We start from the raw sequence: 23,329 nt of genomic DNA on the forward strand, positions 1-23,329 counted from the left end.
GGGGGCAAGGAACTGACCCAAATGCAGTAGAAATAACTGAGCTTTCATGTAATACTCTGTGGTTGAAATCCTGGCCCCACTGAAGTCAATGACAAAACTCCCGTTGACTTCAATGGGGCCTGGATTTCACCCTATGACTGTTATTGAACTGACCATGTTCACATAAAGCCTTCCACACACAGACTACTATGTATATCCATTGTGGTACTTCACAGTGCCCCTAGAGAGAGGAAAAACAGGACGGAAAAATCAAACACAACATTTCAAGTCTTTTATTAGAAAGTTTATTACATTAACCTACAAGCATGTTCGGTGACATAAATGGTAGTGAAGGGTAATATGATGAGCATCAGTCATCTTTGGAAAATAGAAAACATTTCAACATTGCAACAGTTTTTTTGTTACAATCGAGATACAAGCTAGACACCGTTTGTAGGTTTTCTTTAAAAATATATATTATAATTCAATCATATCAAAGTGGAGAGTGGCTGGGGTAAAACACTGAAAATATAATAGTTAGGCCCAGTGCTATGGCACTAGTGTTAATTGTACCAAAAAGGGCAAGGTTTTCTGTACAATAGTTAAACAAGCACCCATCAGTTTTAAGTCATTTAAACTGCTATATACAGTCTTTAATATAAAGCATTTTTGTCAACATTAGCTCTGTATTCTTCAGTAGGGATCTTAAAGATGCATTGTCCTATTGACGTGGCTCAGTGTAAGGGTCATTACTTGGAAACATAACCCTACTCAACAGTCCAGTTTTAGTCATAGTATTTTGAAAATCAAATACATTTTTAATAATGTGCTCACCAATATTTATACTTTTTTTAAACTTTATTTCATTAATTTGATTTTGCAGATTGTGATAAAAAGGATAGGCACAATGAAATCTGTTCACCCCTCAATCTGTATGTGCAGCTCCAATTAAAATTAATGGGTGTTCTCTGTGTAAATGAAGATGAGGGCAAAGTTTAAGTGCAGCAGTATGTTGGGAGTAAAAGTCTCTGATACAAAAAAGTCTTTTTGAGGATCAGTGTTTTTCTAAATGGCCAAGAGATAGTTTGTCTAAATCATTTAAAATTTCAGGGATTATACCAAATACCACATTTTATAATAAGATATTAACTTTGGGCTAAATTCTGCACTTATTGCATTGGCATACAAGTTAGTACGGACATTTATTGTAGGGTTTCATATTGCTTTCCTCTTTATGGGGTTCTGAACATATAAAGACACAGACTCCTTTTTCCATTTGTGCAAGTGGCAAGGCAGGATCTCTCTCCATAGTTCTCAAGAAGAAATCTGGAAAGATAAATGCACCAGCATATACATCATGTCCCTAAGGTGGCCTGGTATGGAGGTTGGGAAGGGTCTAAATTCTCCCTCTGAGTTAATGAACATGCTGTGATCAGCAGCCAGGGCTCTTTGGCAGCTGTGAGATGTGAGCTCTGGTTGTGCTTAACAGAGCAGCAAAGTGTATTCCAAAGCATGTCTTCTTGAGGCACATGAGAAAACCTGTTCTGGATGGCATGATTGCTAAAGCAAGTGCTCTGGGAAAATTTCTGCTTCCCCTTGTTGCACCAAGTAGGTATTTAGTCTTTATTAATACAGTAAACATTGATTGGGGTTTTTAAATCAAAGATTATAGATAAATTTCTACATTATCCAGTGTACTTTATTCACTCAAGTTAATGACATGCAGAGATTGTTTAAATAGAACATATTAATTGTTCAGGCAACTGTGTGTGTGAGCATGTACACCTACTTACACAGACATGGATATTCACAAGTCTTTTATGTGACGTATGTATATTTATAGGAGTCAAATATAAGCAGGTGCAACTTCCCTTGTCCACAGCAGAAATGTCACCACATACAGCAGGGCTGAATTTGGACCTGTATGTATGAGTATATTTAGAGCATACACAATAGCCTGAAGTGTCTGAGCAGGATTTATTGTCATGAGTATTCGCTTGAATACATAATTTGAAGATGTGCACCACTTTTGGAATTCCTACACAAGTTAAAAATAATTTGCTCTGCTTTCACCATTGTATAGTATGAAGGACAGGGATTTTGTTTTTAATGTTACAATGAATAATTGTTCTATTGGCCATCAAATTCAAATTATACATGAAAGTAAGAGGAGACGACTTTTGTGAACTCACAGTTGTAGTGTATTGCATTTTCTATTCACAGCTTCAGAAAGGAGATTTTATTTTTAAGTTTGGATCACACAGTACAAACACATCAATATCACTACATGTACCTGGCACACACACACCCAATCAGTCGTTTACCTTAAGTGGGGTGTAAAGTGCTGCTTAATTTCTGTGATGTCCTGAGCTGGTCATACAACTTTTTCAAGGATGTGCAGTTGCCCAGGAAGTTCCAGTTTGCCCGCAAATCAGCCAATATTTATGTATGACACAAACATGGGGTGTAACTGGGCACCCCATGGATCCACATGTGCTTCAGAGGCCTGAGCCCAGCTATGGTGAGGACTTCGTGTGTACAGCTCTGATCTGTCACCACTTTAATCGCAGCAAACATCAGACAGTATTTCCACTTCAGCCCAAGGAGGTTTTGTATACAGAAATGTTTTTCTCATTGAGGCTCTGTATTGTAGCTATTGTTCCTCCAGCCAAAGGCAACGGGATGTGATTCTCTTAGGAGCCAATACCATCACAATGTCAACACTTCTTTGTCTTTGATTCTAACATAATCCAAACTTTCAGATACAGAGCCATAGTGGCACCTCAGTGTACTGAGGCAGAGAGCATACGAGTACCAAAATGCTTGACCAACCGCTGGCCTTCATATCATATCATACAGTTCGCATGTGTTTAAAGGTAAACCTACTTGTGACTGGGTGCAGAGTCACTAGTTTGGGAAGGTGAAAAAGGCTGTTTGAGATTATGGGCCATCAGCAGGATGCTTCACTAACATGATCAGCAACGGTATCTTCAACAATATTGATATATAACGTCTCATCTTTAGGTTTTGAATCTAACATCCCAATGAGATGAAACAAGCAGTCCAGACACCCTAGCTATTGTTTCAGACTGTTTGAAGATTCAGGGAGATGTCTTTGCATCAGTTTTAACAATTACAAATAAATAAAAGCTTGGACTCCGGAGCACAATTCTGTTTCAAAGGGTGGATTCCATGAACAATTCTACTTCCACTGAACTGCAGAAGACATGGGGCCCTGACTATAAGTTGGGTACTTGGGAGACAGAGGAGAGAATGCCTTTGGGAAGGCTGGCCTCTACATGCAGGGTCAGGAGTGAGCTGACCCCCAAGCTAGGGGTCTTGTTTTTTCTTTTCTGCGTAGGACAACTTATTATGCTTTCTTGTTATAAACATTATCCCTCAAGCAAAACACCTTGTAATTGTATTTTTTTCCTGCTGAGTCAATCCACCAGTTTGCACTACTACCTAACCCGTTTAGCCGATCTCCGGTGGACATTAATATTATATATTCTCACTTTTATACTCCCGCCCCGTCCCTCCCAAAGAGAAATTTTTCTTAACCAGACAAAATAAAGGCCAGCTGTCAAAAATGCAATAAACAGTGGATGTACAATAAAATATTTTGCAGTTATAAGCTAGAGCACTAGAAACATAGATACAAAATTTAAAAATGGAGATACAAGTTAATGAAAAATGGGGTATATGTGTCAAGTTATTAGCAATGCAAAAGACCAGCTTAAGCATATTTTCCCTACATCAACTATAAAAAAAAGGTGCCTTTTTAGCAAGTATGCACAGAGATTGTTCAGTCATTTCTATGGAAAAAATTAATCAAAACACTACTATTCTTATTCTATATTACAGTCCATATTACTACTTGTTTATAAAATTTAAACCTTTTCTTGCACTTCAAATTTACAGCATTCATCATTTTTGTCCATTCCTTACACACTCATTCAGTCCATTCTGACAAAAATAAACGGATTTCATTTACATATTTATGCAATAATTACTGATATGTTATGGATTATTACTCGAGTATGACAGGAATGATGGTCAGAACTGTAGTATATGGAGCAGTAATGCACCAAATGATTTGGCAAGGATGGGTGCCAAAGCCTACTAGTATGGGGTATCCATTGATCTTCGGGTGTTGCAATAATATTAATGCATGCAATGCTTTCATCACCTTCAAAATTACACAGGCAATGTATTTCCATAACCAGTAGTAGACATGAAAAACTTGTGTTGAGTTTTTCAAATCACTTCCGCATTGCATTTGGTTACATCCAATCAGATCAAGTCTTTTTACACATTTTGACTAAAAGCAATATAATCCACCACAATATGACGTGATGTGAAAGAAATCTCGCAATATCAGTTTTGCTTCTAGATAACAAATGAATCAGACTACCTGTAAGAAGAGGATATTTGGTAGGTTGTACAGTCCTTAGGGGTATCTCTACTATGAAACATGAGCAAGTGAAAAACAAACATGAAATCCAATTTCAAAGTAGCAGAAATGGAACTGTTATCAGAACTGTTCTGCAAACTAATATGTTTAAACAAGTATACTACAGTGTAAATGTGTGGAATTGGTGTCTTTGTAAAAATAACTGTAATGGAAAATCTGACCAGGGTCTCTTCAGTTTGGCATCTATCCACATGCCGTATGTGTGTATACAGACCTCAGCTTGAGATTCCTGTTTAACGTACAGCAATTGTCTACAGAATGGATTAGGAGCCAAATATGGTGGCAAAGTACAGGAAGGAGCATAACCAAGCCACCATTCTCCTTAAGAGTTCCACTGTGCCGTACAATGAGCTTGAGGTGTCATTCACTGCTGACCTCTTTCTCAGAGGATGTTGGACTATCTCGTACTGGTAGCAAGTCATAATGGCATGGAATATGACTGTTTTTTGGAAGATCATAAGGATCTTGGCTGAAAGGTCCACTGTTACTGACTGCGCCCTGGACAACACTCACGGTAGGTTCTGTGATAAAAGAGAACACACATATTTGGGCACTGATAATAGCAAATGGGAAAAAAATATCTTCATAAAAATGAACAATTCTTGCTAAATAGTTACCATTGCTTAAAAGAAACTTGTTGACTCAGCTTTAAATTCTCAAGTAAAGAGCATGTCGCTTAAAAATTTGCTGGCCTGGCATTAAAACTTCTCAGTTATGCAACAAACTCAATTGTGTGCGCATTCATGAGTTTGTAAGATGATAATACAATCAAGCAGAATTGCATGTCCTCTTTTCTCTTTGGGCAAGCTGCAGGAATCCAGACTCCTGCTTAAACAAACATTGGGCCAAACTTTGGACTTCTGAGCAAAGCATCAGTAGTAAAAGGATATTGTACAAAGCATCCAATGGAAATTTGCATACTAATCCTGACAGGTTGTGGACTACTATGGAGCTGCTTGGTTCTCTCTCTCACATAGACACAATAGTCATGTCCCACTCTTCTTCATCCCACAGATCCCACTCTTCTCCGGGATGCCCCAGAGAGAGTCACCATGGAATAGACAGTCCTTAGCAAGACAATGGACACCTTCATGGAATTCTAGGAAATCTCCACATAGGTACAGAAAGGGAGAGTTAGGTCCTTCAATGTACACAGCAGTTACATGTTCTTTAAATTCTGATCCTACTTTAAACAACTTTTTAGAGCATCTTCCATCAGAGGTAACTGTCAGTGTGGACATCTTTCAACCTACTAAGAGAAATCCAAAATGTACAGTACAGATCCCCTTAAAGGATCAGGACTATTTTTTTAACCCATGTTGCTAATTCACTTTAGAATAATTAAGTAATGTACAACTAACCATACAGAGATCTGCTATTTTGCTTCTATTTTATTCACAGTAATGCTTCTGACTTTTTAAAAGCTGTGACCTTATATATTAGGAAGAAAACAAAACATCTAAAATCTTAAAGTATTTCACTCCAGCTAATAAGGGGCTAATGATCTTGTTGCCTATTCTGTATGAATTGAGAAAGGAAGGATGGTCTTGTGGTTAAGGCATTGGACCTACAGTCAGGTGATCTAGTCTGTGACCTTAGGTAAGTTATTTAAATATTCTACCAGTATGTCACAGTTTTCTTAGGACTGTAATAACTCATCAGGACCTGCCATGGGAAAGGAACCAGGATCTGCAGAGTTACTAATAGGAGAGCAGGGGTCGGGGGACAGGATGCACATTGTCTGAGCACAGAAGCCACAGAGCTCTTCTGCCCCTGTTGTCCACCAGGGCTAACCATATTCAGGACTGGACAACCTGGTACAGGACTAAGTTATATGGCAGTGAGAGGCTACATATGTCTCTCTTTAAGGAGGGCAAAAATATTGGCTCTTTGGCAGAGATATTTAGGTGGGTGACTTTTATTTACACAACTGAAACTAAGGTATTTGAAACCATCTTCTTTGTGAATTGCTTCACAAGTTTGAAAAGAATGGGATTCTTCTTACAGCTATATGTTCATGGATAGAACCTGAAAGTGTATCAATATTTTTTTTAGTGATTTTTTTTTTTTTTTGGTTGAGCCTGTGTTGAAGAGTTAATGTCTTCAGGTCACCTTTTTGGGGTGAGAGCGGCCACCTTGGTTACTTCTTATGTTATTCTCTGGGCAGTCACAACCCTGTGGTCTGGTTCTGAGTTTACCGGGTACAGCCCTCTGACTGTGCCCTTCAGCGAGTCCACCCCCTTTCATCTTCTTTCTCAAAGGGTTGGGCAGGTGTTTGCAAGCGATCAGTCAGTTATTGGCACAGGGGCCCCAGTCTGGGAACACTGAGCCTTGTCTCTGGTTGTTCTGAGTGCCACCCCTACTGCTCGGAGTTCCTCCCTTTTAAGGGCCCACCTCCAGGCCTGACAAGCACATGTGGCGAGCTGCGGTTGCTTGTGACCACAGAAGTTCCTTAACCCTTGTCTGGTTGGTGGGGCTCATCTGACCCACCACAGCTTGATTCAAAGGAAGAGTCTTGCGCGCTGTATCCTCATCACACACAGCCTAACAATGCAGTTTGTACTTACCAACTTCATAGACATTCTTGTTGGCTGAAGCAGAGTTGCTGATCTCTGCATATGGGGAGTCCCTGCGTGCTGGTGACTTCATTTCAACATATCCACATTCTGAGTTTTTTGGCAAAAGTGCTGGTGGATCTTTAATAGTAGCATATGGATTTTCAGAGCTACTTAATGAGCAGTTGCTTAAATTGTATTCTGAGTTCTTCATTAAATCTGACAATAGAAACAATAGCACTGTAATCTTTTGAATGTGCTGCGTAATGTGTAAGCATAAATATTGTGAGTAAGTAAAGCAAAATAAACGTCTGTTCCAGAAAATGTTTGCCACCAAATAGGTCAGCTACTTTGAGTTCTGCAGAATTTCTCATAAATCAATAAATATATAGAAACTTGTCATAATACTTCCCCAGATTTGTTTTACACGGTGATTATTAGAGTTACCACAACTGCCCTACTTTTTATGGGCCTGATTTTGCCAGGGGCATTCCTGCTGCAAAGTTCAACTCTCATTAAAGTTGGGTCTGGCACTAATTAAAGGTAATTTGCAGGATCAGGCTGTAACTGATAATTTTAGAACAAATTTGTCTTTGCAGGTGCTGAACTCATGACACATAAATAACATTACAATTACTGAAGGGATTGAGCTAACAGACGATTCCTGTAATAATTGGGAGAGAACTGAAGGCAGCGTGCTTTTAGTGAGGGGCCATTTTGTTCTGCCAGTGCCTTCATTGGTAACCATCAAGACATGCTAAAATTTTCAACTGTTTTTCCTCAATTTCCCTAATAGTAGGGATGGAGGAGGAAAGAATGAGCAGGGGTCAGTTGGTTAGTCAGTTTGGGGTGTGGCTAAGGGAGTGATAAAGGAGATTTGGGATGGAAAGTGTTTTCTTGAGCTGGGAAGACATTGTGAGAGTTTCTTCTGTCTTTGCAGATTTGCAGCCAAGACTTTCAGATCTGACTACTGAGGCTTGGTCTACACTTAAAAGTTAAGTTGACAAAACCACATCCCTGAGCACCATAGCTATGCCAACCTAACCCCCAGTGTAGATGCAGCTATGTCAATGGAAGAATGTTGACCTAGGTACTGTCATTTGGGTGTATTCCAACACTGATGGAAAAACCTCCTCCATTGGTGTAGGCTGCATTTATACTATGGGATTATTCTGGCATAACTATGGCACCTAGCTGTACCGGTATGGGCTCCATAGTGTAGATATACCCTGATTTTGGGTACGCAACTTGAGATGCCTTATAGGTATCTGACTTTCAGAGAGTGGATGGTCAGAACTTTTCAACAACCAGGCCCTTTTAAGGAGTCTCAAATGAAGCACCCCAAAATCTTTCAAGAACATCCAGAGAATCCTTCACTGCCAGACAGTCTCACATACTGAAACATTATAATTGATTCCTTCAATTAAATTATATTGTATTATACAAATGCTCTACAAAATAGCTGCTCTTGTCTATATACTTAACTCCTCCCATTTTCAGATGCCTGGGAAAAAATGAGCCTTCCAGTGAGACTTGAAGGTGATGAGGATCGGGCTATTTCAGACCAAGGAGGGGAGCAAATTCCATAGCTGTAGTGCCCTGACAGACTATACCCTGCCAGCTACCTCTCTCATTTATACCAATAGGACTCTACCTCTGCTAATCTCAGCTGTGGTGGTATAGCATGGGGAGAGAGATGGTCTTTCAAGTATTAAGCCATTTACAGCTTTAAAGGTCAAAACCAGAACTCACAGCCAGCCGGGGCAGAGCATGGAACACAGGTTAAATTTACCAAGTGGGCCATCACATTCTGCACCATCTTTAGTATCCAGATGGATCTAAAAATACAGCCCTAAGTAGAGAACATTACAGTTGCATAATCTTGATGTGGGTGGCAAAGACATGCACGACAGTTGCAAAGGTGGACATCTGAAAAGACCAGTTACAGCTTCTTGGCTGTAGGTTAAATAATAAAAAGGACCTGGCCATTGCTGCAACTTAATCTTCAAGTGGTGGAATAAGTATTTCCGAAGGGTATGTGGTATCCACGTAATGTGCTCAAGCACTGCAGGCTCACTTGTGGACATAGTGGCAACCATAGGTCAGAACAGATGCTCTGTAATCTGAAACACTGTAGCATTATCACATTTAACTTTCACTGCAGTATTAACATGTTGCTGTCTTCTTCAACTTTTAACAGCTTACTGACATATAAAGGAGTTATATTCTTTGTCTTATTACTGCCAAACTAGAACACCGCTCTGACAGAAGTCTTCAGTTCACTCATGCGAGCTCAGTTGTGCCAGAAAGGCACAGCCTCATGCAAAGCTATATTATCCTCGCAAGGGTAACTGGAGTGTGATAGGGGGGAAACAGCTAGGTAAGGGTAATGGGCTACCTGCCTTTCACAGGATCCAGCAGGGGATTTAAGGGAATGATGTATCATCCTTCCAGAAAGGAAGAGAGGCAAAGAAAAAGTCTCTGAGGACTGCAGCCCACGTTAGCCAGGGGAGTTGCTTTATTTTGGTGTTACTCATGAGTTTTCTGTTTAACCAATAAATTGTGCCAGGAGGCAAAGGTCTGAAAGCTTTGGGTATTGCACTGGTTTCTTCCTGGGCTAGTGAGATAACCCATCAGCTTACAAAGAGTCACAGAGTCACTGCACTTCATATATTCTCTTTCCACAGAAACCAAGAATAATTTTAAATGGGACATTAAGTATCTGTGTATTTTTATTTAAATGTGTCAGAAAATAAAAACTCACCTTTCAGGGATTTTCCCATATATCCTCTGTCAAGCCCAAAAGCACCTATGAAAAAGGAGAGTAACAAAAACACAGAACGTTTTGTAAATCTAATTGCAATTCTCTGGGCAACCATTCAAAATCTCTACAGAATTGTTTCATGGCTAATTTGTGCCTCACAGGAGAAATACTCCTACAATGAGAGCACAGATTCACTGCAGAAGCAGTGTGACTGTACACCTATATACTGACTAACAATGTCTAGATTCATAGAGTTTAGGGCCAGAAGGAATCATTAATCGTTTAGCAGTAGCAGCCGTGTTAGTCTGTATCCGCAAAAAGAACAGGAGTACTTGTGGCACCTTAGAGACTAACAAATTTACCACGAAAGCTTATGCTCTAATAAATTTGTTAGTCTCTAAGGTGCCACAAGTACTCCTGTTCTTTCATTAATCGTTTAGTCTGATCTTCTGTATATCATAGGCCATTAAATGTCACCCAGTGTAGACCAGGCCTAAGTCAAATAAAAGTCTAAGTATATTATGTTTACACAATTTCCTTTATCAACCAGACCTATTTTCCATAAAATCAACTAGATTGTCTTTAATTATATTCCTCTCTCTGAGGGTACTGCTCCACTGGTCAGCCTAGAAGGAGGGCCATGGCCTTGACCTCTCTACGCTCAATTTGGCAAGGCTAGCACCATTGGCAATGTTAGCTAGCTTCACAGAAGAACCAGATTGTGCCTAGACCTCACACAGGAAATGTCTGCTCTGCCATCCTTTAGACCCACACAGGGTAACACACAGCACCCTTTCTCTTTATTTCTTTACCAAGCTCATTGAGGTAGCCTCCATGTTTCCAGTCTGCAGGCAGTGTTCCCGTATAGTCCAGGACTGCACCCCGTTTTCCATGATCCACATTCTTAAGATTCACAAACAGCTGATTGTTTTTTGACTATTTCAAACAAACAAACAAAAGATAATGTAGACTGCAGCTGATTATAGATCACTAATGTTTGCACAAGATGATAATTGGGGAAAACAAAACTAAGTCCAATAAGGTAGTTTAAGAAATCAAATCTTTTATGAAAATGACTTGTTGAGAGATGTACCATGTAAAAGAAAACATTGAGCTAATACTGCTTGTTGATCTGCATAATGGCCACCACTGTTTTCTTGTTTTACCTTAGCAAGGGTCATCCTGTCCATGTTGTTGACATGAGGTGGGGTTGTGCACTGTGTCAGGGTGTGATAGCTAGGGTTGGAGAAGTAGTGGCTATTGGCATTCCCACCATTAGTATGAGGAATGGTTTCTGAAAAGAAAGGGAGAAGAAAATGAACAGTTTAAAGGAATGTGCTGTTGCCTTTTGAAGATACTTCCCTGAGACTCAGTCCTTTCACTCTTTTTTGCCTCCATTATCTGCAACCTTGGCATTAACCAGTTTGCAAAAATGCTGACCACCAGCTCCACAACGTTGTGTGTGTTGCTACTACTGTGACTCCCCCTTGGCCGCATTTTTCAAACATACCTTCATCTGCTCTAACTACTGCAACTCCTGGCCTCCCAAAGCCCCAGCTTCCCTAACTCCTGAAGTTTTGTGAATACAAAAAATGTGACAATATCAACCCAACTCTGAAACAACTCCATGCTGATTTCAGGGTCTAACTAAAAACTGCTCTCCTTGTTTTAAAACCCTTTATGGCCTTGCTCCAGCCTAACCCATGACTCCTGCCTCCTCTCTTCTTTCCACTCCCTTCACTTGTCTCATACTACTCTATTTCATTTCAAATCTCAGTGGAAACCATAGCCTTTCTTAAACCCTTTAAATATAGTTAGCAGAGGAACAGAAAAATTAACCCCATCACTGTATTACTTAACTCTGAAACATGTTTTGAGATACAATTTGCATGAAAGATGCTAGAGAACACAGTTGTATTGTATGGTATGTGGTCAGCATTTTCCTTTGTTCAACGATACACATTTCTACTAGCATAGATGGACTTTATATATTAAATGCATAAATTAAAGAGGCTATATTGTACAACACACAACAGTTCACAGCTATAGACACTCGGAAAGATTCACTCTGAACTATGACTATGTGCTGCTGACAGCTGAAAGGGGCTGCCATGGGGGGCTGTTGCTGTCCAGTGTGTCCTGAAAAGCTGAGTTGCTGGCTAGACAGGAGGGACAGCCTGCAGCAACTGGGGATACACAAATTCAGTAGATCCTTGAGAATCTCCCTCTTCGATATGGGGTACCTATGAAGCTCCATCCCCATGGAGATTAAAACTGCTCCCACTGGTGGAACTCCCAAGGGATGGTGTCACTAGAAACAAAAGGCACTAGAAACCCAAATTACCCTCCCTGAAAGCATAAACTTCCCTGATCATAGTAGCAGTTACGGATGCAGAAAGGTGCCATCTGCACCTCCTCAAGCCTGTGGGGGCATTTATGTAGCCAGTATATGAGCTTGATTAAGAGAGAACGAATAGTTGTAAAAGTTAAGTGAGGAACAAAACTTGCAATTTTGTTTCTCCGGCTGGGATTTACTTAGTCATGTCCCTCACATAGCTCTACTCCTACCTGAAATGGTGTAATCTGCATTGATGACCCTCATAGCGGGTGTATAGGTAACTGCTGGCATATTTGTTTCTTTCCCCTTCTGCTTGTGTCTATAAATAATGAATAGTGCAAGCAAGAAGAGGACAACCAGGACAAGAATAATGATTCCTGCGATAGCCCCAATCTGGTAGGAATCAGCAGGGATAGCAGTACTGGTACGGCTTAAACTGTTCAAGTTTCCTACTATGATCACACCAGCTGTAAAACAAGAAGAAATGAAAACACATGGCATAAATTCATACAAGAATTATAAAATGAAGAGCAGAGATCTGACTTCTATTCTTAAAGCTCTCTTACTGTATTCATATCTATATATTTTAAATATAGTTAGAGTTATGCCGAAAGCATTAGGAGTGACAGCCCAAGCCTTACCCGGCAACAATAATTCATGCAAATACTCTACTTTTATATGTCTATTTCATGTGGCTGAAAAAATAGCACTCTGCCCTCTGGCCAAGAAATACACAATGTTAGGGTTACCATATCTAATAAATAAAAAGAGAGGACCCTCCACGGGCCCTGGCCCCGCCCATTTCCCCAGCCCAGCCCCAACTCCGCCCCTTCCCCGTCCTAACTCCGCCCCCTCCTCCCTCCCACTCCCAGCCACGCGAAAAGGACTGCCCGAGCGCTACCGGCTTCATGGTTTGCCGGGCAGCCCCCAGACCCTGCACCCCCAGCTGGCGCTTCCCCAGCGCAGCTGGAGCCTGGGAGGGGAAGCGCCCAGCCGAGGGCGCAGGGTCTGGAGGCTGCCCGGCAAACAGTGAAGCCGGTAGCGCTTGGGCTTCGGGCAGCCCCCTTGCCTCCGGACCCTGCGCCGCCGGAGCCCGGGAGGGGAAGTGCCCGGCTGGTGGCTGGGGTCCGGAGGCAAGGGGGGCTGCCTGAAGCCCATAGCGCTCGGGCAGCTCAGCTCTTAAACAGAGCCGAGGAATCAGGGGAGGAGCAGAGCCGCCGTGGGAGGGGAAGTGCCCGGCCGGCATTTTCCCGGACATGTTTGGTTTTTTGGCAATTCCCCCCGGGCAGGGGTTTGATTGCCAAAAAGCCAGACATGTCCGGGAAAAACCGGACGTATGGTAACCCTACACAATGTACAAAGTACTTGACCCACCGGCAGCTTTGTATGGCATTATCAAGTACAACGCTGCAAAAGATATCACCAGGTGCTGTGTTAAAAACAAGCATACTGTCCTAACTCATGATCCTTCCTTCCTCCAGCAAGCTATCAATAAGTCATCGGATGGATTAAGACTCATAAGTATAAATATTATTAATGAACATTCTAGTCATTTAAATACACATCCCAGAGGGAATTCATTATTTATGTACATATGATATCTAAGAGAATTTACAGTACTTTCACAATCATTTTATTGCATGTCATTACCTTGATCACACCTTGCTCCTTTCCAGCCTGGGCTGCAATAACAAGTTCCTGTGATGTGGTCACAAGTTGAGTTGTTCAGACAGTCACATATTTGCCGGCAGCCATAACCATATGTACCTGGGGGACACTCTGTGCAAAATAATAAAAAAGAAAATGCACATCTTCATATTTGAACCTATGAATATGAACTCTGTGTGTAGTAAATGCTACTGAAATATTTTGTTACAGATACACAGTATTAAGCACCCTAAAGATTTGCCATTGTAAAGCAGGTACATTTTTATAAGTGACCAGCAGGTGGCAATGTGTTATTGGTGCTGGGACTCTAGGAGGGAAGAAAATATCTTGTTTGTTTTAAATGATTTCCTATCTGGGAAAACAAACAAAATATTATGTTCACATGTGGATACCCGGGCCTGATTCTCCACTGCCCAGCTCCTTGTTTACATCTATACAAAATGAATGTAAATTGTCTCCAAATCATAATGGCACAGGTTTAAAAGGCCACTTATGGTACAAGGCAGTAGAGAATAAGGCACCATAGGCTAGATACACAAAGAAACTTAGGTGCGTTGATGCTAAGCATTGCTATAGGTGCAGTAATACAGTGCTGATTAAAAGTCTCTCTTTAATCATGTTATTAGCATCACTTTACTGATAGCTTTGGCTTCTTTTTATATTGCCACCTTCATACATTTGTGGCTTGTTACTTTATTGTAACAAAACTGGATTACAAAAGTGTAATTCTTTCAGACAGGAATTGGCAAACCTTTTGGAGCTTAAATTTTGTGAAGTTCTCAGACTTTTTCGGAAGGGGAGGGTGGAAAACTAGTTTGCTTTCTTAATTTTTATTTATGTATTTATTGCAATTTAAGTCCATGTTTTATTTCCCCCAAAATTAGAGCTGATCAGAAAAGGGAACATCTATTACATGGAAAATTCCAACATTTAAATATTTGGTTTTGTTCCAAATCAAAACAAAAAGCCAAAATTTTGAAATTTTCCACAGAGCTGAAATTCGGAAACAATTCTATGAATTAACATCAAAACATTTTGTTTCAATAATGTCAACATTTTATAATATAAAATATTAAATATAATTTGTTCAGATATGCTATATTAAAATCAATGCTTTAATTAATATAAAACTCAAAACAAAATGAATCAATATGCTAAAGTCAAAACAAAACACTTTCACCTCATCAAAATGAAACATTTGACATGGTCAAAGTGAAACAAGAAAGTCAGAATGGTTTGTTTTGAGATTTTGCCATTGAAAATTCCATCAAAATCAAAACATTCCAGCAAAACATTGAGATTTCGATAAAACTGCATTTTCTGAGAGAAAACTGTTCTGTCAACATTTTTTGACAGCTCTACACAAAAATGTTAGTTAATTTTACAAAACCAACATCTGTTATAATATACCTATCTATCCTATCTCATAGAACTGGAAGGGACTCTGAAAGATCATAGAGTCCAGCCCCCTCCTGCCTTCGCTAGCAAGACCAAGTACTGATTTTGCCCCAGATCCCTAGAGTGGCCCCCTCAAGGATTGAACTCAGAACCCTGGGTTTAGTAGGCTAATGCTCAAACCATTGAGCTATCCATCCCATTCCCCCCCCCCCCCATACCTAATGGGAAGCCTGTTCTACACATGTGAAATTGAGCCCTGTGCAAAGGGTCTACAAAAGGCTTATGTACCAGTCAAGTGCTAATTAAACACTCAGAACAAGTGAGATTTATACAGTGGGTAGGCCCTGTGTTGATCTTCTGAACTGGAGCCAATTTTGGGGGTAATATGATGTATTAGGCATAGACGCACCACTCTCCTGACCCTGCCAAAAACTAGGCCAACACAAGTGTGAGCCTTTGGGCCTCGTTCTTCTCTCTCATGTAATTCTACTGAAACCAGTGAAGTTAAACTGGGGTAGAACTAGTATGTGTGAAAGGAGAATCAGGCCCTATGTATAGAAAATATAATGTGCCTTATATGCCCCCCTTTGGTAACTCTTTTGACTTACATAGAGCTATTCCAGGGATGAATTTGGCTCTCAGTCTTCCGGCTATTATTTTCATCAGGGTGTTATGACGGTAATAATTTTTTGGATTAATTTGTTATTTTTGTACAGTTATGGACATTTTTCTAATATTATGTCAAAGGCAACTATAGGTAGCCTAGGACAGGAGCTTTTTAAAGGTAGCTATACATGTAAATAAACAATCAAAAAGATTTAAAGAAAGACTATAAGTCTGTCTTACTAATCTCTCAGGCTTTCATCAGATGGAGAAACAACCTTAACATCACAGGTCCAAATCCTGTGGTCCTTACTCAGGCAAAACTCCCTTTGAAGTCAGTGCTGTTTTGTCTGAGTAAGGACTCACAATCACAGTATTCGGTCTAGGGAGTTTTGCATTTGTTCCTACTATGCACGAGTATTTTCTGCTTCCTACTCACTCTGTTCACAGTGTTTCCCCATGAATCCTGTGCGGCAGGTGCACTGCCCCAATATGTGGTCACAATCAGCTCCATTCTGACACTGGCATATTAATGCACAATCTTTGCCATAAAACCCCAAGGGACATCCTGCAGTGCAAAGGGGAGGAAAAAAATAGAAGAGAATCTTCTATGAGGAATATACAAGTATTATTATTATTTATTAAAAATCATTTCTATAGTGCCACTAATTTATACAGGACTTTATAAAGATAAAAGTTGAAGAGCTTCTCTGCTCTGAAAAGTTTACTGTGTATATTAGACAAAAAGACAAGACAAAGTAACAGGTAAGGGAGGATGCAGGGGCTGCTGCTGATGAGAAGAAGATAGGCAGGAAGGATTGCTGGAATGGGAAGACGTTTTAAGGAGACATTTGAAGGAGAAGGGAGGGGGGACTTTGTGCAAGAGCCCAGGAAGACTGTTGAATGATGAATGAATCTTTGGACATATTTTCTGCACAGTTGATGTTGAAACATTAATGAGTAAAAATATTGCATCTCAGCTCCTCACAAAGGTTCCATGTCAGTATGAAGAAGACACATCACTGCAAACAGATCATTATTCACCAGCAGGAAGCAAAAGAGCCATGATAGCTGACAGCTGAACCAATACAGTGAATGTCTTCCACAGCATTATCCATATGGCCCCATAATATGTGTTATCTCCTGCCGCTCTGACATTGTGCTATTGAAAAAGGAGTGCAGTGACTTTAAAAAGCACCGCATGCAAAGCAGATTTCAGTGGTACTTTGCTGAGATCAAATATGATGAGTATACCTGACTTGAGCATAAGCCAAATAATAGCTATAAATGTGATCATAGGATACCTGTAATGGGGAAAATAAGACAACATTCCTTCAATCAACAGAAAAATTATCTCAAACTTTGTATGAACTATTGCTCAGCACTCATATGCAGATTTCTAGTCACAACACTTCCAATATCTAATTCATTAACGTAAAGTTCTTGGAGAGAGATCTCAGGTATTAAATGTATGAGTCACCCAAAAACAATTCTAGAGTAGAGTATAAAACAGTGACCTGATGAAGTTCCGATTCTGGTTCCAGATAATATAAATAGTCATGCCAGTACCTAAATTATGTGTTGGTAAAGCTTGCTCCCTGTAAGCTAATGACTAGAGAGATAGGGGACCTGGAATAAAATCATTTTACAATACTGCTGAGGAGAGGAATGTGTCTCTATGAATCACTGTCATGAGCAAACTTGAAGCTATTCACTTCATAGGACTTGATTCAGCCCTGGGTAATGCTGATGTAATTTTGGGTGCTGAGTGCCCAGTGGCAGAATTCCTCTCAGAGAAGGTTTTGGGTGGGGAAGGAGTACAAGATAACTGCATACTGCCTTTTTGTCAGGGCCTAGCAAGTGCTGCCTCAGAAGTGTATAGCTCTGGCCAGGTTCGGAGACAATGTCTGGGCACCTGGGAAAGCATTCATTCAGCACATGCACATGCCAGCTTCTGCCGCTGAGACTCCTGTGGACTCCTGAATGTTGCCTTCCTCTGTAGGAAACCCAAAGGGAAGGCAATGGTGTGAACATAGCCTATCCTCCTCCAAGGGTGAATTCCCCCTCAGATGCAGCAGTCCCAACTAATATAGGTGGCTACAATTTTCATCGTTTGTACCAGCAGAGGTGACATGAGACACATCTTCTGGATTAGAATGGCATAACAGTGTTGGAAAAATCAGTGAACAAAGAGGAAGTATTAAAAGAAATGAAGGAAAATACTATTACTAATTGGTAGTCACACAACAACATAAGTAGATCATAAGAGTCACTTACTCTGGGTACAATAAAGGCCAGTCCATCCTGGAGTACATTTGCACTCCCCATCATAGGCACTGCAGTAAGCTCCATTATGGCAATTGCAGGTGTGAATACAGTTTGGACCCCAATGGACAGGTGGGCAAGCTAAAATATCCCAAATCAATTAATTAATCTCATCTGGTAAAGACACAAAGCAGCACTACATACAAATGTTAAAACAGTTCTTTTCTACCTTCTTCAGTCTGATCAATTTCAACCAAATAGTTTCCTAGCTTTTTCTTGAAACTAACTAGTATTTTACGCTAGATAAGAACAAATGAAAAACACAAACTGGAAAGAGGAATCAATGTGTGAGATCCTGATCTCAGTACAGTACTATGTGGCCAGTATCACTGGTTTCTCATAGTTCAAAAGGGGGAGTCATATAAATCAGGTTTTTTGATTGATTCTTCACTGGTTTCCAGTGATGGAAAATAGTCACCCCTCCTGAAGTCCACTGAACTAGATGGAGAGGTTGTGCATTCTAATCCTAGCATAGGAGGAGAATAAACAGGGAGAGAGGGAAAATATTTGTACCCTGGCCCAGTTATCAATTAAATCCCTGTATTCCTCTCCCAAAATGTAATTTATGGCTGAAGCAGGATGAATCAGAGATTCCATGGTTTAGCTTTAGTTTCTTGATTTGAGGCCTCTGATTTATTCACTGGTCCCCAGCAGACCATGAATCAATATAATCCTTCCAACAAACAAATCATTATAAATAGGGTCCTACAAAATTCACGGTTCATTTTGGTCAATTTCATGGTCATAGGATTTTAAAAATCATAAATTTCATGATTTCAGCTACTTAAATCTGAAATTTCTTGGTGTTCTAATTGTAGGGGTCTGGACCTCAAAAGGAGTTGTGGGAGGGTTGCAAGGTTATTGTATGGGGTGGGGGTGGTATTGCTACCCTTACTTCTGCACTGCTGCTCGTGGCGGTGCTGTCTTCAGAGCTGGGCACCTGGGCAACAGCTGCCGATCTCCAGCCACCCAGCTCTGAAGGCAGAGCAGAAGTAAGGGTGGCAATATCACAATCCCCCTAAAATAACCTGGCAACTCCCTTCAACTCCCTTTTGGGTCAGGACCCCCAATTTGAGAAATGTTGGTCTCCCTCATGAAATCTGTATAATATCGGGTAAAAGCACACAAAAAGACCAGCTTTCACAGAGGGAGACCAGATTTCATGGTCCATGACCGTGAATTTGGTAGGGCCCTAATTATAAACAATAAAGTAAGTGAAGGTTCTTGCACATACAACCGCAGTTGCAAATATTATTGGTGCAGGTTTGGAAAGTGCTTTGAAAATGGTACATTGAATGAATTTGGTACTGAATGGTATTAACAGAAAGAATGGTAAAATGTCTCCCTAAATGCTAATTATTATATGTAAATAGCACTGTAGCAAAAGAAAAGTTACATGTATATATGAATAAATCAGATCCCATCGAGAGCAGTGAGTGCTGTAAAAATGACCTCTTATTTTTTGATTAATTACTCTTCCAAATTTCTATTTTTAGTGTAAGTAAAGAGTTTTGTCATTTTTCATTGTGAAATCATTAGCTTTAAGTTACTTTTCTAAATTTAAACACAGTCTTGTGGAAACAAAGAATTACTATTTTACAGGAGAGAAGAAACAAATTAGGCACTGGAGCTTGAGACCTGATTTTGACTCTGTTAAGGGTAAGATAGTGTTTTCCCCCTATCATATTCTGAGTTGGCTGTCCAGAGACCTAATTAGCTCCTTCAAGGTAGGTCAGCAGTTGTATATTTTACTAAATGTTTGCATTTGCAAAAAGCTTTATATTTGTATAGCCTGTATTTTTGGGAAGTGTGGCCACAGTTCAAATTTCATTTTATTAAGGGAAGAAAAAAACATTTGCAAGAAGTATCTTCTTCCTTAAATCTCAGTCCATTCTTTTTCTGATGTTTCCATATTAGCAGTGAAGAGTAATGATGATTTTTTAAAATTTCTGCATGAAGTTAGTGGTCAGCCAAGAAGGAATGTCAGGTCACATGCAGAAAAAGGCTAAGGGGTTTCATGAAGGCCACCAGTTCAGTTATTTTCCATGAGAACTGACGGCCTTTGCACAAACCAAATAAACTTCCTCTCTTGTGGTCACAAGCACAGCCTTAATAGATGCCCCCATTCATGCTGTTGGCATAATTTTATTGCACTGCTTCTGTAAGTACAACATCCTCTCAAACACTCAGACCCCAGAAAGGAGGTAAGGAGTTGAATACAACAGAATAAGAGTCTGCATCCAATGAAGAATTTTGCCATTGACTTCATTAGGTCCTAAGTTTTATTTTGACCAGTAATAACAGCAGTGGGAGTTGTGGGTATTCAGTGCCTCTGAGAATTTAGCCAATGGACTTTTTTTTCCAAATTGATGAGACTTTGCATTGTACTGAGACACAGCCAGTTAACCTGTTCTAGTTAAACCGTAAGTAATGTAAATTAATGAGACAGGTTATTAGGAGATGCATCTCCTTGGAAACTGAACAGCTTTCCCACACCCACAGCTCAACATTTTCTGAATTCTGACATATCGGTGTCTGAGGGTATGTCTACACTACGAAATTAGTTCGAATTTATAGAAGCCGGTTTTATTGAAATCGGTTGTATACAGCCGATTGTGTATGTCCACACAATAAAATGCTCTAGGTGCTCTAGTCGGCAGACCGCGTCCACAGTACGAGGCTAGCGTCGACTTCCGGAGCATTGCACTATGGGTAGCTATCCCACAGCTATCCCACAGTTCCCGCAGTCTCCGCCGCCCCTTGGAATTCTGGGTTGAGATCCCAATGCCCGGATGATGCAAAACAGTGTCGCGGGCGGTTCTGGGTACATGTCGTCAGGCCCCTCCCTCCCCCGTCACAGCAACGGCAGACAATAGATTCGCGCCCTTTTATCTGGGTTAGTTACCTGGGTTACCTGTGCAGACAACATGGAGCCCGCTCAGCACAGCTGAGCTCACCGTCACCATATATCCTCTTGGTGCCGGCAGACGTGGGACTGCATTGCTACACAGCAGCAGCTGCTAACTGCCTTTTGGCGGTAGACGGTGCAGTAGACTGGTAGCCTTCATCGGCGATCTGGGTGCTGGCAGCCGTGGGGCTTGCCTTTTGGCAGTAAATGGTGTATTATGACTGTTAGCCGGCCTATTACAAGTCGGGTCATCGCACATTAGCAGAGTCTTCCCTGAGCAGCAGCTCGTGCAATAGGCCTGAAGACCATCGTCATACACCGCCCCGTATTTGCTGCCAAGCACCCAGAAAGATGCCGAGGGCTATCAGTCACGCTGCACCGTCGTCTTAAGATGTAAAAAATAGATTTTCTCTGTATTCATTTGCTTCCCCCTCCCTCCGTCAAATCAACGGCCTGCTAAACCCAGGGTTTTCAGTTTAATCTTTGGGGGGGACCAGTCTGTGACAGTTGTTTGTGTCTCTCCCTGATGCACAGCCACCGTTCTTTATTTTAATTCCCTGTGCCTGTACGCCATGTCGTCACTCGGCCCCCCTCCCTCCTTCCCCTAGGCCGTCAGATACTACGTTTGCGCCACAGCTCGAGCCGCGAAGCGGTTCACGCCTTTTCTTTGAATTCTGGGTTGAGATCCCAATGCCCGGATGATGCAAAACAGTGTCGCGGGCGGTTCTGGGTACATGTCGTCAGGCCCCTCCCTCCCCCGTCACAGCAACGGCAGACAATAGATTCGCGCCTTTTTACCTGGGTTACCTGGGTTACCTGTGCAGACAACATGGAGCCCGCTCAGCACAGCTGAGCTCACCGTCACCATATGTCCTCTGGGTGCCGGCAGACGTGGGACTGCATTGCTACACAGCAGCAGCTGCTAACTGCCTTTTGGCAGTAGACGGTGTAGCATGAGTGATAGCCGTGGGGCTGGCAGCCGTAGGGCTGCATTGCACCAGCCCCTTCCAGGCGATGGTATATTATGACTGGTACCCGTCGTCGTCGTACTGGAGTGGCTGTCAATCATGGCCACCTGGGCAGACATGCTACTGTCTCGATGATGACGGTTACCAGTCATAATGTACTATTTTCTGCCAATTGCCCAATATTGTCTGCTAAGCACCCAGAAGAGGCCGAGGGCGATGCTGGGTGCTGGCGGACGTGGGGCTGGCAGACATGGGGCTGCATTGCTACACAGCAGCAGCCCCTTGCCTTTTGGCAGATGATGGTATATTATGATTGGTACCCATCATCATCATACTGGTATGGCTGTCACTCATGCTGCAGCGTCGGCTGCCACCTTAAGATGTAAAAAATAGATTTATTCTGTGTTCATTTGCTTCCCCTTCCTCCGTGAAATCAACGGCCTGCTAAGCCCAGGGTTTCCAGTTTAATCTTTGGGGGGACCATTCTGTGTGACAGTTGTTTGTGTTTCTCCCTGTTCCTGTACCTGTACGCCATGTCGTCACTTGGCCCTCCCTCCCTCCCTCCCTCCCTCCCGCCCTCCTTCTCCTGGTCCATCAGATACTACTTTCGCGCCTTTTTTCTGACCAGGCGCCATAGCTAGCACTGGGATCATGGAGCCCGCTCAGATCACCGCGGCAATTATGAGCACTATGAACACCACGCGCATTGTCCTGGAGTATATGCAGAGCCAGAACATGCCAAGGCGAAACCCGGACCAGGCGAGGAGGCGATTGCAGCACGGCGACGAGAGTGATGAGGAAATTGACATGGCCATAGACCTCTCACAAGGCACAGGCCCCAGCAATGTGGAAATCATGGTGTCACTGGGGCAGGTTGATACCGTGGAACGCCGATTCTGGGCCCGGGAAACAAGCACAGACTGGTGGGATCGCATCGTGCTGCAGGTATGGGACGATTCCCAGTGGCTGCGAAACTTTCGCATGCGTAAGGCCACTTTCATGGAACTTTGTGACTTGCTTTCCCCTGCCCTGAAGCGCCAGAATACCAAGATGAGAGCAGCCCTCACAGTTGAGAAGCGAGTGGCGATAGCCCTGTGGAAGCTTGCAACGCCAGACAGCTACCGGTCAGTCGGGAATCAATTTGGAGTGGGCAAATCTACGGTGGGGGCTGCTGTGATCCAATTTGCCAGGGCAATGAAAGACCTGGTGATAGCAAGGGTAGTGACTCTGGGCAACGTGCAGTCAATAGTGGATGGTTTTGCTGAAATGGGATTCCCAAACTGTGGCGGGGCCATAGACGGAACCCATATCCCTATCTTGTCACCGGAGCACCAAGCCACCGACTACGT

At 41.8% G+C, this 23,329-nt stretch overlaps 1 protein-coding gene across 1 annotated transcript in view; it reads right to left on the reverse strand.

Moving 5' to 3' along the window:
• Positions 1-256: 256 nt before the first annotated feature.
• MEGF10 (multiple EGF like domains 10) overlaps positions 257-23,329 on the reverse strand; it is a 149,072-nt gene continuing 125,999 nt past the window's right edge. The window contains exons 17-25 of the mRNA XM_054032883.1: positions 18,057-18,185; positions 16,219-16,347; positions 13,761-13,889; positions 12,341-12,577; positions 10,939-11,066; positions 10,585-10,708; positions 9,773-9,817; positions 7,021-7,227; positions 257-4,974 (exon numbers count right to left, since the gene is read on the reverse strand). Of these exons, the coding sequence (XP_053888858.1) occupies positions 4,814-4,974; positions 7,021-7,227; positions 9,773-9,817; positions 10,585-10,708; positions 10,939-11,066; positions 12,341-12,577; positions 13,761-13,889; positions 16,219-16,347; positions 18,057-18,185 (1,289 nt within the window). The 3' untranslated portion in view covers positions 257-4,813. The remainder of the gene's footprint in view (positions 4,975-7,020; positions 7,228-9,772; positions 9,818-10,584; positions 10,709-10,938; positions 11,067-12,340; positions 12,578-13,760; positions 13,890-16,218; positions 16,348-18,056; positions 18,186-23,329) is intronic.

The sequence above is a fragment of the Malaclemys terrapin genome, chromosome 6 (assembly GCF_027887155.1).
Source record: "Malaclemys terrapin pileata isolate rMalTer1 chromosome 6, rMalTer1.hap1, whole genome shotgun sequence".
In the NCBI taxonomy this organism is placed as follows: Eukaryota; Metazoa; Chordata; order Testudines; family Emydidae; genus Malaclemys; species Malaclemys terrapin.